General features: G+C 36.3%; 1 protein-coding gene across 1 annotated transcript in view; it reads right to left on the minus strand.

The window, feature by feature from the left end:
• CACNA2D3 (calcium voltage-gated channel auxiliary subunit alpha2delta 3) overlaps positions 1 to 14,251 on the minus strand; it is a 437,646-nt gene that overhangs the window by 268,697 nt on the left and 154,698 nt on the right. Inside the window, exon 5 of the mRNA XM_035337879.1 lies at positions 3,962 to 4,124. Coding sequence (XP_035193770.1) covers positions 3,962 to 4,124 — 163 coding nt within the window. The remainder of the gene's footprint in view (positions 1 to 3,961; positions 4,125 to 14,251) is intronic.

Raw genomic sequence — 14,251 nt, forward strand, 5'->3', positions numbered from 1 at the left:
AAATGAGAGATGTAAACTTGCTTTGGTGCTGATTTATAACCCATGTAAATAAAAAACAGCGGCTCAATTAGGCAGTGCCTTATACACAGTTGTTCTCACGTCTGGATTTCTGCCTTGGTATTGTGTTTTCCAAACTGGATTAAGAACGAAAATTTACAGTTTCCAAAACTGTAAATTTTCCTTTCAATAAGAAAACAGTAACATTCTTCCTCCCTTCCTTCTCTATGGAAATACCTATGTGATACAGCTGGTTAATTCACTTAAGAACTTTCTTTCCGCACTTTGACAAATCTGTACAAAGCTGTTAATTGTCAGTTACCAAATTTGAGGATGAAAGGATTTACTGCTTGCTAAGAGAGTTATCACATAACTTCTTACTCAATCTTAATTATTTATTCATTGTTCAAAAGGATACTGCCTTGCAAATCGTTTGGCTGCAGGCAATGATTACACTTAGTGCTTAAAGCAAAGAAACAGAATGTACTGACAGATTTAGAATCCCAAAGTGTGCTTTAATATTTCAAAAGCAAAACGTTATCATAAGCAGTCATTTACAGGAAAAATAAAGGAGGCCAATTTCATCAAAATGTTCTGCAGTTTAAATGAACTGCCAGCCTTGCTGTGAAACAGCTTTGAGCTGGGAGAGATCTCTCCGTATCGGCATACAGGTAAGTACATTTATCCATAAAACAATCATCTTTTTTTTTTTTTTTTTTTTTTTCCTCAGCTTCTTCAGTATATGATTATTACAGGAACGCCAAAAGGGTGTTTTCTGAGCCCATGCCTTTACAGGATTTATATTCCAAAGATCGTTAACTTTTCTATTTTTAACAATAATTGATGTGCACTGTAAGATATGGAGACACCGAGGCAGGAAGGGGAGAGGGCACAAGAGAGAGGAGCAAACAGTGTAAGACTACACAAGAGCATATCAATAAGTAGACCAGCTCTTCAGATTTTAAAATGATGCCAGACTCAAAAGTACTGTAAATGTAAAATTGACTAATTTACTTTTTCTTCTGCATTTATAGTAGGTACACGCAACATGTAGTCAAAGATGGCACCAGAGTTACATGTATGACTACAAATCAGGTTGGCAGCTTTTTTTTTTTTTTTTTTTTTTGGCTTACTTTTATTTTCCTCTTCAAAACATTCCACATTCAATTTTAATATCATGGCTATGATATTTATGGTATTTTAGCTTTCTTGATTTCATTATCATGTAATGAAAATTGCTTTTTATTTATATTTTCCAAGTCTAAACTTGATGGTTTCCTTAGAACTGGAATTAGCCTTGTTGTTACTGTTCATATTTTTTATCTTTTCTATGCAGAGGCTGACAGAGCCAGAAGATATTTAAAGAAGAGAAATCATATTTATGTCCCATGATTTTAAGCCAATCTCATTTAGAGCCTAGTTAGGGACTGTAAATGTTCAGTTTAGTGATTCTACAGCTGGAACGGATCATTATGATCACGCAATCTGACCAGGCCAAAGTTTTTCCCTAAACTAATTCTAGACTATGTATTATTTAAATAACAAACAAAAAAGAGTCTGGTCTTGATTAAAGGCTTCTAGCCAGGAGGAAGAAAAACCTTTCTCATAGTCCACTGTAAATTCCTTCAATGATTAACTATATTAATTAACAATAACAACAAAAACACCCCATATCCATACCTTAACAGAGCCCGATTTCAATTTTTAAAACTTTGGCAAGCTGATTAACAATTAACTAGAGATAAACTAATTAATCCTCTAATCATATCTTTGCTTAGCTAAATGGACTGAACTCCTTAAGTCTTTCTGTCTCAGGCAACTTCTTCAACCCTTTGCCAAGTCCTATGACTCTCCCCTGCAAATTACCAATATCTCCAGAACTAAAAAAATTAAACATTTTGAACATGAAGTAACAAAATTTAGACTTAGCTTACAAATTTTCCTAGGCTGACTTGAGAGTCCTCTGTTTAAATAATCAAGAATAACACTTTTGAACTATAAATTTGGGCTGCGGTTTTACCTATTAATTCGATAAAATAAAACATAACTTGGAAACAACTGCCATTTTCTAGAGAAATCGTGTTATCCAGATACCTGGTTGTAAACCTATTGATACCTATGGCCTGTGCCCTCAGGATAGGATTTAATTAAATTGTTATCATACCACTGCATGACAGAACTTGAGAAATGGGCAACGAAAAATATAAGTATACTGACCTCTTCTTCTTGGTAAGAGTAACATTTCCAGACATTGTCAGTCTCCAAAACCAAGACTATCATGTCCATGTGTAAGGAAAATGTCAGCAAGAAACCATTTCAGCAGTTGGAATACATTTAAATTATTAAAAAATGTGTTCCTGCAGCTGCTTAAAGTGATGATTTTGGCTGGTTCGAATTAGATGAAGTAGAAATAGGAATCATCACAGAGCTCTATCTCCCCCATCTCTGCAGGCAGTCCCTGCATTAGAGGCCAAAACAGGACAGAACAAGCCCTTTGCCTTTGGCCTTATCTATAATTAATCAGCATATAAAACAGGATTCTATGCACAGCATAGAATCAGGTTAGTTTGTTTCTCCAAGAGAAGTAGGATTGCCTGATATCTGCCTGATGCCCTTTACAACCATACCATACTTTTTTTTTTCCCTTTTTTGATTTTATTACAAATGATAATACATATAAATAACAATTCTGGAATGGATTAATACGTAGGCTCTCTCAAGTAAATATTAACACTTTCAGAACAAAAAATGATTTGGTAGTTTTAGAAGATTTAAGCATTTTCCAAATCTTGTAAAAATATTCCATATTATTCATTTCACATCCTTTCAAATACTGTCTAGAAGCTTTGCTTTTTTGTAATCCCTAATTTAAGACATTACTGTACAATTTCTGGCTTCTCAAGATTCTCAAATCTGAATCATAACTTAAAGACAATCTGTTATATGAATCACTTTTCCTACCAGCCAAACCTCTCTGAACTACTACTCCTTCCATTTGTGATTACACAATATCCTTGCATGAATTACCACAATTGCTAGCCTGGAATGAATTACACAGAAAGCATTTAATGTATTTTTAGCTGTCTTTTAGTATAGTTAAAAGAAGGAAGAGGAACCAGATAATGAGATTAGGCAGCTTTCTACAGACCAATGACAAATACTCTGCAGATATGGTTTGGAAACTTCTATGCTTTCTTTTTTATTTTTTCTTTTATTACTAGCTCCATAAAAATAAATGGACAGGTGCTACATAAGCACCATAAAATTAGAAAATTCTGCTTCTTGATCAAAGGGAAGTTGGAAAAGGAAATTGAGCAAGTGCGTATCTGAGATCAGCTTCTTTTCCCAATTTTTAAGCCTAAGTCCATCATTCCTAAACATATACCATGGAGCTATTTGCTAGCACTATGTGCTATACAGCACCTATGAAGAATAGTCAAGGTAGTAGAAATTTTACTGTACTTTAATCCTCCTAAAAATTATCTGAAAACTCACAACAGCTGTGTATGTAATCATATACTGATGGAATTATTCCCACCAGCTTGAGAGCATAACTCTAAAAAGATATTCCCCACCCTCCTACCTTGTATCTTTCAAAGGTACCTCTAGCTCACAGCAAAGATAATTCAACTCATAAACAATGACATAAGACCTGTTCAACTGATTTAAAGAGGCTGGAAAGTGTTTCATAAGAATAAAATTATTCTGCCATATTATATGGGAAAATTCATGCAAGTCTAATATACAAATTATTGAGCATATTAAATTGCTAAGGACTCTGACAGTTTTGTAACTGATTTTATTCTGTGGCATAGTTTTAGCATTCCTCTGCTGTGATTTCCATATAATTGCAACTGGAAAACACACAATACGTAGTCAGCCAATGGTTTCATTTTATAAGCAAAAAAGTTCCTAATTTATGTTTGGCCAAAGGAATAGTGAAAAAAAACAGTTCTTTTCTTACCTTTATTGTACATATTTGTTGGTACTTGGACATCACTCAGACTGATGTTCACAGGTAAGTTATTGAAGTGGTCATTTGGCACCAGAATGAACTCCTTTCCCAGCTCCAGATAGTTTCCTTCTTCATCTCGTTCATTTATGAGCACAGCATTGAAGTATTCATACTGCAACAGAGACACATATCCAGTATTTTCAATTCACATTCAGCATTAAATTATAAGGAAGTTTAAATATTTTAACATATCTCTATTCATTGATTAATGTTTAAGTGCATCTTCATCTAGAACAGAAAAGCAATATATTTTTATTACTTCTCAGATTGCCTCTATAATCCTCATAAAGGTATATTTATGAAACCAGAGATTTATCAACACATCTCAGGGAAACCCTGTATTACCTCACATTACCCATATTGCCTGTCCTAAAAACCTTATGGGTAGCCCAATGAACACCTTGAACATAAACAATGTATGCACTATTTTAAACACAAAGCACTCTAAATTTAAATCATTTGGTTAATAATTATTTAATGATGATCACTCTGTTTACTCTCATCTGTTCAAGAACTGTTATCAGTGCTGAACCTAGGCCTTGACAGGCTAAAAGCAATTATACTTCACAGGAACATTAACTAAACAAATGATAACATAATTTCTTAGGCCTTTTTCTTCTAAAGATGTTCTTGCCTACTTCATTGTGTACTGACTGATGTTTCCTAATGAAAAACCATCACTTTGTGCTGAGCTTTACACCTGCACATCATTGCAGGTTTTAGAAAAACAAGCATACTTTAATGTGGGCAGATAAACTTAGTGGTGCCGTATTTTGGACAATAAATTATCTGCCTCTTTATAGATTCCTGAAGAGTATTTGGCCTATTTTGTGCAGAACTATAACCAGATAAGCAAAAGCAATTTAGATAAAATTATTTTATTTTTTTTTTTTATGACCTAGTTTAACCAGAAATTCTATCCAGCTTTGAAGGCAGCAGTGAAGACTACTTTTTAACCTTTCAAATGCCTTTAACTTTTGGCAACAGTTTTCATAATATGTTTCTTAATTGAAACACACTGAAGTACTGCATCTTTGAAGAATTTCATTAATTTAAATCCTGGAGTCTGTCCTAACTATCCATTTGATTGTAGATCAATATAAATATCATGTAAATCAATATAAATAACATGAATCTATGCAACTGTAGATTGTATGTAATCCACACAACTTTTACAAGGATAAATATTGATACCAGTATTGATTTACAAAGTAAAAACAGAATAACAAGTATAAAAACTTCAAAGTCATTTTGCAAGCACTGCTTCTCAGTGTGATAAGCAACTCATTCTAATAAACAATAAGGTAAAAATTTTACAATCAGTAGGCTTCCATTAAAAGAATAGATAATTTAACCAGTATCTTAAATGGAGGCTTACACGTCAAGCTTTCAATATCCTGCTCTTTCAATTTTATTTTCAAAATGTCCACCCCAAAAATTGGATTTTACATTAAAATAGAATTCAAAATAAATCCTGTAAATTAGCTTGGTTTTGAGCACCTACTGCATAGGAGAAATATATAAACTTGAAGTTCCACTTACTGTTAATCACATGTAACAGTTCAAGACACATCAGCATTTGAAAATCAACCTAAATGAAATTAATCTGACATGACCAAACCTTTGACTTTAAAGATAATTTACTTTAATTGGGTTATACTGAGACAAACCAAGTAATATGTTGTATACGTGTCATGAGTATATACAACTACATAAACCTAAATTTCTGGAAATAAAAATAATAATAATAATAAAATAGTGGTGGTTCTCCCACACACCTTCACAGCCCTCTCTTTCTGAAACTATAGATAAAGAAAAGACTACAGATGCATTTCACTTAAAGTTGTAGTTTCACTAACTTTGAGAATTCATTAATTATGAGAACTTTGCAAGACCCTCCCAAAGATGGGAGGGTCTTTTCAATTCCACTGGAAAGGTGTCACTGTTATACATTTAATTCTTCTCATAACAAAAGCAAATGGATGAAGAAAGTGATCACTTCCAAGAAACAGCAGTTCTTAATCTATCTGGGAGAAACCTCCTGCATTTGTTTGCTATACAGGTTTGCCACGGATCATGAACTGCACTGTATGTCTGCTGCCCACATGTGACAGCAGCCATTTCGATTTACCCTCTCTGCAAAAGCCAGAGAGACTTAGCAGAAGACTTGAAAGTCTAATTTGAATTTCCAATCTTAGTAAGAAATAGAATATTCCTTCCAACATTAAGCCATGCACTAATGACTGTTGTAAAACCAAAACCGATGGAAGCATTCACAAACACTTAAGTCAGAATTTAAAAAAAAAAGTTGCATTTAAATATTACTGTAAAGAAAATATGAATACCTTTGGAAATATAAGATTCTGTACTAAATTATGTAGCAATACAGTATTCCCCTTTAACAGAATTTACATATCACAGAATAATTTATCGAGCAACTCGCATACAGACCTAGTGATTTTAAGTACATAAGGTTACCTTGCCCATAGGTCTTATAATACTTAGAAAATATTAGGAAAAAGATGGTCAAATTTCTAATAAGAATATCGGAATATATTTTGCTGTGTGTCAATCACCTCTAAAAGAACATTACTTCCTTTCATTTGATGGGTTATTCCTTTTCTAAAGGAATTAATTAGTTGACATTCTCCTTTGTCATGTTCTGTAAGTGGCAAGGCTAAACAAGTATTAAAAACGGTTATATTTTAAATAAATTAGACCATTCATTTCACAATTAAGGGTATTTGGAATTGATCATTTCTTTGGTTGATTTAGTATTCACTCAATTATTGGTGTAAGTATTCTCTCTTTTCAATTCTATAAGTATATATTCAATTATATTATTTCTGTGTTACTTTTAAAGTAAATTGTAGCACAGTATAGTCCTTATTGCATTACAGATAAAGGAATAAAAAACAAGAATATTATAATTCCCACCACCCTCCATGTTTCCAGCGCCCCCCAGCCTTTGGGGCAAATGAAAAGCCTGTTAAAAATAACAGATTTAAGACTGCCCTGCAATTTCTGAAGAGGAAACATCAGGTAGCATGCACAGTTCAAAAATACTATTTCTAAAAAACAAACAAAGAAACAAACAAAAAAAAAAATTAGCCTTTAGGCAGAGCTGGACACTTTGCTTCCAAGGAAATTATTAAATGTGACAGCTGAAATGCAGTAGAGAGAAAATTTTAAAAAAAAATAAAAGTTGGAGGAAAAAGTAGTGAAGGAAATCCATCTGGCATTCTGACACTGCATTTGAGATAATGCCCAGGGGAAAGAGGATAAAGTCGTGTTTGCTGACAACACAAATACTCTACCTGCTAAGCTCTAAGAGAAAATGACTTCAATTTAATCTTGTCAATGGAGGTCAATCTTTGATGTAACCTTAACTTGGTGAGTTCTGAGTGTGCACAGTATAACATGCCAAGAAGATATTAGTCTAATAAATAACAAAATAATTATCTAGGTTAGGAGCATAGCCAGTCTTTACTGTGACTTGGCCAGCAGATGAGTTTACACTAACCTACGTACAGACTTGCACAATGATCAATGAACTGAAGAAAAAGCATTCAAAGGAAATTTGTGTCATGTAATCTATTATATGCATCTCAAGATCTGAATATGAACGTTTATATTTTTGTGCGTTTACACTGGCATTTAAACAAGCCCACTGGGTTCCATTGTTTTGTTAGTTTTAAAAGCACATTCCTTACTAGCATCTGCATCATTCTGAATGTTTTATCACCCACCCTCTATACTGTAATGAACAAATCTTACAGCAAGGCCATAAAGATCTGGGAGAAATAGGAATCTCAACTTTCATGTGATTCATTTACACTTGTGCAGAAAACCTTCTCAGCACAAACCAGTATAAACTGATGTGTAGTGCTCAACAGTGCTCAAAACAAGCATCTGGACCCTTCTTCCCTGGCAAATGGATGAATATATTTGAGACATCCCAAAGAATCATATCACTAACACAGTCTGCAGAACCCTAGGATCCTCTAATATAGCGCAATAATCACAGTAGACAGACACCTGTGGGACTGTTAGATCACAAAATTCTTTTACAGGTTCATTCAGACTGACCAGAAAAGGCAAACTTTGTTTTAAAACTCCATATGAGAGTGTGATGGTTTTACTCGAGTGGGCAGCCGAGCTCCACCACAACCGCTCTCGCACTCCTCCCCTCCTCAAAGAGGAAGCGGGAGAAAAGACAACACAAAGAGCTCGAGGTTTGAGATGAGAATGATTTAATTAAAGGAAAGGGGAATGGGGAGAAAGAGAAACAAAAGAAACAACAAGGCCGCGCGGAAGCACAGAGAGAAAGAAAAAAAAAAGTTATTCTCTACTTCCCATCAACGAGCGATGTTCGGCCACGTCCCGGGAAGCAGGGCCTCAAAACGCGTACCGGTTGTTCAGGAGAGAGCCTCCCCCACGAGAGCCCCCCTTTTATTGCTGAGTGTGACATCAGGTGTTATGGAATATCCCTTTGGTTGGTTTAGGTCAGCTGCCCTGGTGATGTCCCTTCCCCATCAATTGCCCACCCCCAGCCTGCTGGCTCTTGGGGGCCTGGAAGGAGTTCTGATGTTGTGCCAGCACTATGCAGCAATAGACACAACACTGGAGTGATACCAGTGCTGTTCCAGCTACGAGTGCAGAGCACAGCACTGTGTGGGCTGCTGCAGGGAAAGGTGACTCCATCCCAGACAGACCCAACACAGAGAGCTTCAGCCACAATGCAGAAACATGCAGCCTGATCTCTGAGGATGGCTGCCACAGACATATGATAAGGATGAGAAAAACTACACTAATAATTTTTAACTATGCAAAAAATCATTTTTACAGCATTTTGCAACCACCCAGTCCAACCTAAAGGCAAAGCTGTAGGTTTCTGGAAGATACTAACTCAATGAAAGTTTATGGTATTTGCTTGAGTCTCAATATGTATCAGAAAATAAAAAAGCAAATACAGAAACTGAAGAAAAAAGTCTAGCATTAAGTAGCATTGAAGTTTAAATATCTATGAGACTTTCAGCATAATAGGTACTATCATCAGTAAGTTAAAAAAAAAAATATTTTCTCAAGACTGACAAGCAGAACACATCTCTGAAAGGGCAGATATGTTTAAAAAACAATAATGAGGAAAGTCACAGTCTGAGGGAACCCTTTCCTACTACTGAACACACTGACAACAGTCTCCACTCTGGTACTCATGTGTTAATGAAAAGGCAGATGTCTGAATGCATACTAGCTTCCAGGGCTGAAAAAATATCTTTTGACAGTTGTCCATTAAGGATAATTTATGTTTTTAAGTATATGAATAAAAACCTTGTATTCAAGTACTTAGTCTGATGTTTAACGAACACGTATAAGGTCATAAAAGCAAACTGCCTCATGCAATAAAACCGTTTCTGAATTTTAAAAAACTTTTGAAATTGAAAAAATAAAATGGTATATCTTTTGTTGGGAGTTACAGTCTATCATTTCTGATTATTCCCTGGAAGTTCTTACTTGTGTCTCTGGTGGAAACTCCAATGCATATGTATTTTACTCTTTTTAATGTTATTAACCAACAGCAACGATCACCTGGGGTTCAAAATGTTACGATTCGTCCCACTCTCTAATTGTGGAAGGAGTAGAAAAATGTTACTTGCATCTTGGAAAAGTAACTGATCTAGTTGTCTACATAATCAGATTACGCTGACTCTTCCAGGCTATCCATTCTCTCCCAACACAATTACGCCATCAAAATTATATTAAAATAGGATAAATAAATAATGCTATTACAGTATAAAATCAATTATACCAGCACACAAATTGATAACACAACAAGGTCTCAGGGGTCTTGTGATTAGGTGATTCACGGAAAGTGGCAAATAGCAAGTAATTACTGTGGCTATTTTGAATGTTTCATTGAATTTAGAGACTCAATTTGATTGCAAGTTTCAGTTGGAGCCTCATTTTCATTTAATGATTAATAACTTCTAACATACCTACTTTTAGATGCAAAAGCTCTCAATATTTTTTTCTTTGTCAAAAGACTGAGCAAAAACTCACTGCTGGACCTAGTAGACTCAAGGAGAAAAGGCCTTACTACTTTTATCAGGCTTCCCGTTTGGACCATATCATATCTGTATCCCAACCTTGACTAGAGATCTAATGTTTTTGCTGGCTCTAGACATGTGCAAATGTGCAGAGTGTTCATTTTCATACACATAAAACCCTCCAGGGAATACTTCCTTCTATACAACAAAAGCAATCTCTGCTCCAGCAGCACCATAATTTCTCCTCCCTCCCAGGTCTGTGGATGTATGTTACAAGAGAGCAGTTGCACAGATGAGCAGGTTAAGAGCCAGTTATCATTCTTGCACAGAAACAGAGTGAACCATGGAAGAAAATAAATGAAAGTTTCTAGAGCAACTCGAAGTGCGAATTTCATGACTTATAAACATCTTATAATCAGAATACAGTGAAAGTAAAGGCTGTGCATTTGTGAAGGTTGAGTGTTTCAAAACTAAAATTACCCCAAATAGCAGAAAGCCTGTATCCCTGCCAATGAGCTTACACTTGAATACCATGAAACAGTAACGGGGCAAAAATCCCTAACATGGGAAATCCACCAGTATAGTAATGTGGCCGTTTGATAAGGCTTATCACAGTGCACATATTGCTGAGTGAGAATGATGGGAATACTTCTGGGGCCAGGGTGCAGCTGGACCCAAGACACTGCTCCTGCAGGGCCGCTCAAGCTGGGCTCTCAGGCTCTGCACTGCTGGTGAGGACACATCTGCACATCTTGGTGCTGACGGGCACAGGGGAGGACTCTTCTCAGTGCTTCCAACTCAGAAATATTCTAATAAAGGAGGCTCATTTTTCTTGCTAATAAACACGAAAGCTGTCGAGCTTTATTTAAACAATAATTTGGAAAGAGAATTAGCCTAAAACTTTTCACTCCAAAAGGACAAAACCCATGCAAAACCAAAGAAAAATACTGAAGTATTTTTCACTTGAAGATGTTAGAACATTTATGAACACATCTGTATCAAACTCACCATTACTTCCATGCTACAGTAGCAGTGATCTTCCACCACTAGCACCAGATTAAGAAAACTGCAATACAACATTACACAGTAAGCTTTGAGTAGATAAATAGTACATTGCAGAGCATTAGAAACCCTTCACTATGACTTATTTTATTTTCAGATAGTGTCCCATTGATATGGATGTGGCCAAAATGCAGACACAAAATAACACAAATGCTGACAGGTTATCAGGGTGCCCAGGGAGGAGCAGGTGCAATAAAATCTCTGTAGCTTTGTTGAGCAGTAAGACGCACAGCCATGCACTGGAGAAGGCTTTAGGATACTCTTCTCTTTCAAAGTCTAAAGACAGATATAGAAATGCAGCTTGATGCATATGATAAATATCAACTTGATTTTAAAATACTTGCTTTTCATATTTCTTTTTAAAAAGGCAGAGGTAAGGAGGGATATTCATTCTTTTTCAGCAGCTGGTAGAAGCAGCAAAAATCAAGGCTGCATCATTTTTACAGCAGGATTAACTCCTGACTTCTGGCCATGCTCAGGGGATAAGGTTATGTGTGTTATAAACTTAAACAGTATTTTGAAGATACTTGGCACATTTAAAAAGTGCATGAAGTACAATTTCAAGTTTGTTATATTTGCCCTGAGAATCCACTTCTGAAAAAAAAAAAAAAAAAAAATTGTCACATACATCAAGCCAATCATCAATGGATTTCTCTTCTCTAGCCTGCTAACTCAAATGTTCCTAAAAACAGTCGTATGGGGCTGATCTGTGTATGCCAATTTGTGTAAATATGAAGATTTTTTTTTAAAAAGAAAAAAAGGAACCAGCAACCAGCCTCAGGACTTCATCTCAGACTCTGTACAGTTTTCATTACTAGCTAGAACCACAGGTCTCCTTCATCTCTCACTCCATGTAGATCCTATCAAGCTAGTGAACAGGCAGGAACAACTTCTATAAAATAATTATGTAACAAAATATTCTGCAAAGAGGAGGAAAAGAGCAGGCTTGCTTAAAAATCAAGGTAGTAATATTTTCTAAAGGTTTCGATCTTATCACGAGGTAACCCATTAATGGTATTCAATATATAACACTAAAAATCCCAAACAATTTAGAATGTGCTATAGAAATTGAAAAGCAAGCTATTTCACAAACAGATAAGTTGAAAAGTTTAAAGTGAAATCAGTGAAGTTCTGCGCTTGTTCAGCTCATCTGACACGGGCAGGTTGATGACAACCCTCAAAGTTGCTTCTAATTATCAGTAGAGACACAACGGACTTCTGTGTGCCTTTTTACAGCCACATGCTGTAAGTGGCTCATTCCTACTTCCATGTAGGAAGAAGAAAATATTTCTCAAGTTCTGCGTCATCTCTGTCTCCCGTGAGAAGCAACATGAACCTAGACCCTTTAAAGTCTAAGGCACGCATATAATTCTGCCCTCAGTGACAGCTGTACTGTCTCTTCAAGACACACTCAGGGATAGTAGAGAGCCTGTATAGAGTGTTTTGCTAGGCTGGAGGTTAATCACAGAATCACACAGAATCACAGAATTTCTAGGTTGGAAGAGACCTCAAGATCATCGAGTCCAACCTCTAACCTAACACTAACAGTCCCCACTAAACCATATCCCTAAGCTCTACATCTAAACGTCTTTTGAAGACTTCCAGGGATGGTGACTCCACCACCTCCCTGGGCAGCCTGTTCCAATGCCTCACAACCCTTTCAGTAAAGAAGCTCTTCCTAACCTCTAACCTAAAACTCCCCTGGCGCAACTTTAGCCCATTCCCCCTCGTCCTGTCACCAGGCACGTGGGAGAACAGACCAACCCCCACCTCTCTACAGCCTCCTTTAAGGTATCTGTAGAGAGCGATAAGGTCGCCCCTGAGCCTCCTCTTCTCCAGGCTGAATAAGCCCAGCTCCTTCAGCCGCTCCTCGTAGGACTTGTTCTCCAGGCCCCTCACCAGCTTCGTCGCCCTTCTTTGGACCCGCTCAAGCACCTCGATGTCCTTCTTGTAGCGAGGGGCCCAAAACTGAACACAGTACTCGAGGTGCGGCCTCACCAGAGCCGAGTACAGGGGGACGATCACCTCCCTAGCCCTGCTGGTCACACTATTTCTGATACAATAACTATCCCTAATAAAACAGAAAGCTACAGGCAGTTCATATACAGAAATCTACATCTGCACACTGACTGTAGCTGATAATGAATTAAAGCATGTACTTCACCAGATTATTATTATTATTTTTTTCATACCACCAGGGGATAATCAAAATAATTAAATACTGAAGAACTAGAACACAAAACTCCATGGGGCTCACTGCAATCCAAGGGTTGTTTTGTTACTTCTAATCACCCACCATACACACAGGAGGTTAAATTAATATTATTGACTGCACAAAGGAAAGCAAAAGAACACGTGCAACATTATTGAATTTATTTGGGAGTAAAGTGTGAGATGAGATGTTGAGCAACTGAATGTATACAAATCCTCTTCAAATGATTAATGACTCTCTTGCAATATAGAAATTTGGTCAGCTAAGCCCGCAGTTGAAATAACAAGACCATCATGATGAGTTAATTTAATAAAAGAAATACATGTCTTCAGTGTCACACAATCCTGGGGGAGGCCAGGGGAGGGAGGTACAATGGCATCTATTTTATTCATAAAATGAATTTTAAGTGTTTAAAAAACTCTCATGAAGGAAAAAAAATGTGGTCAAGAAAATAATTATTCTATAACAAGGAAGAATAATAAAATAAAACTGACTACATCTTGCAAAATTTCCTCCTATGTGCGCATATATCAGAATACTCTAACTTGCAATTTACATTACGAGAGCTCTTCAAAACTGTAGACTGCATGAAGAACAGCACGCCTTCTGATGGGGTTACTGCTGAATTGCAAGTAGCATTTCCCTGATTCCTTGCAGAATTGCTTTACACTGATTGCATGACTCAAGTTTTAAAAATAAACAAACAAACAAAAACACTTTTTTTTTTTTTACTTTATTTAAATTGAACTCCATTTTATATTTGCTCTGTAAGCTAGGCTAGTATGGGGAAGCCAGTGGATGGGGTGGGTTAAAAACTCAGATATTGCAAAATATTACATGGGTAAAACAAACACCAGCACGCTATTCACTTCTCTAATTCATGTGAGCTAGCGGTGCAGTCCAAGGGCTAAGATCATA

The sequence above is a fragment of the Oxyura jamaicensis genome, chromosome 12, assembly GCF_011077185.1.
Source record: "Oxyura jamaicensis isolate SHBP4307 breed ruddy duck chromosome 12, BPBGC_Ojam_1.0, whole genome shotgun sequence".
In the NCBI taxonomy this organism is placed as follows: domain Eukaryota; kingdom Metazoa; phylum Chordata; class Aves; order Anseriformes; family Anatidae; genus Oxyura; species Oxyura jamaicensis.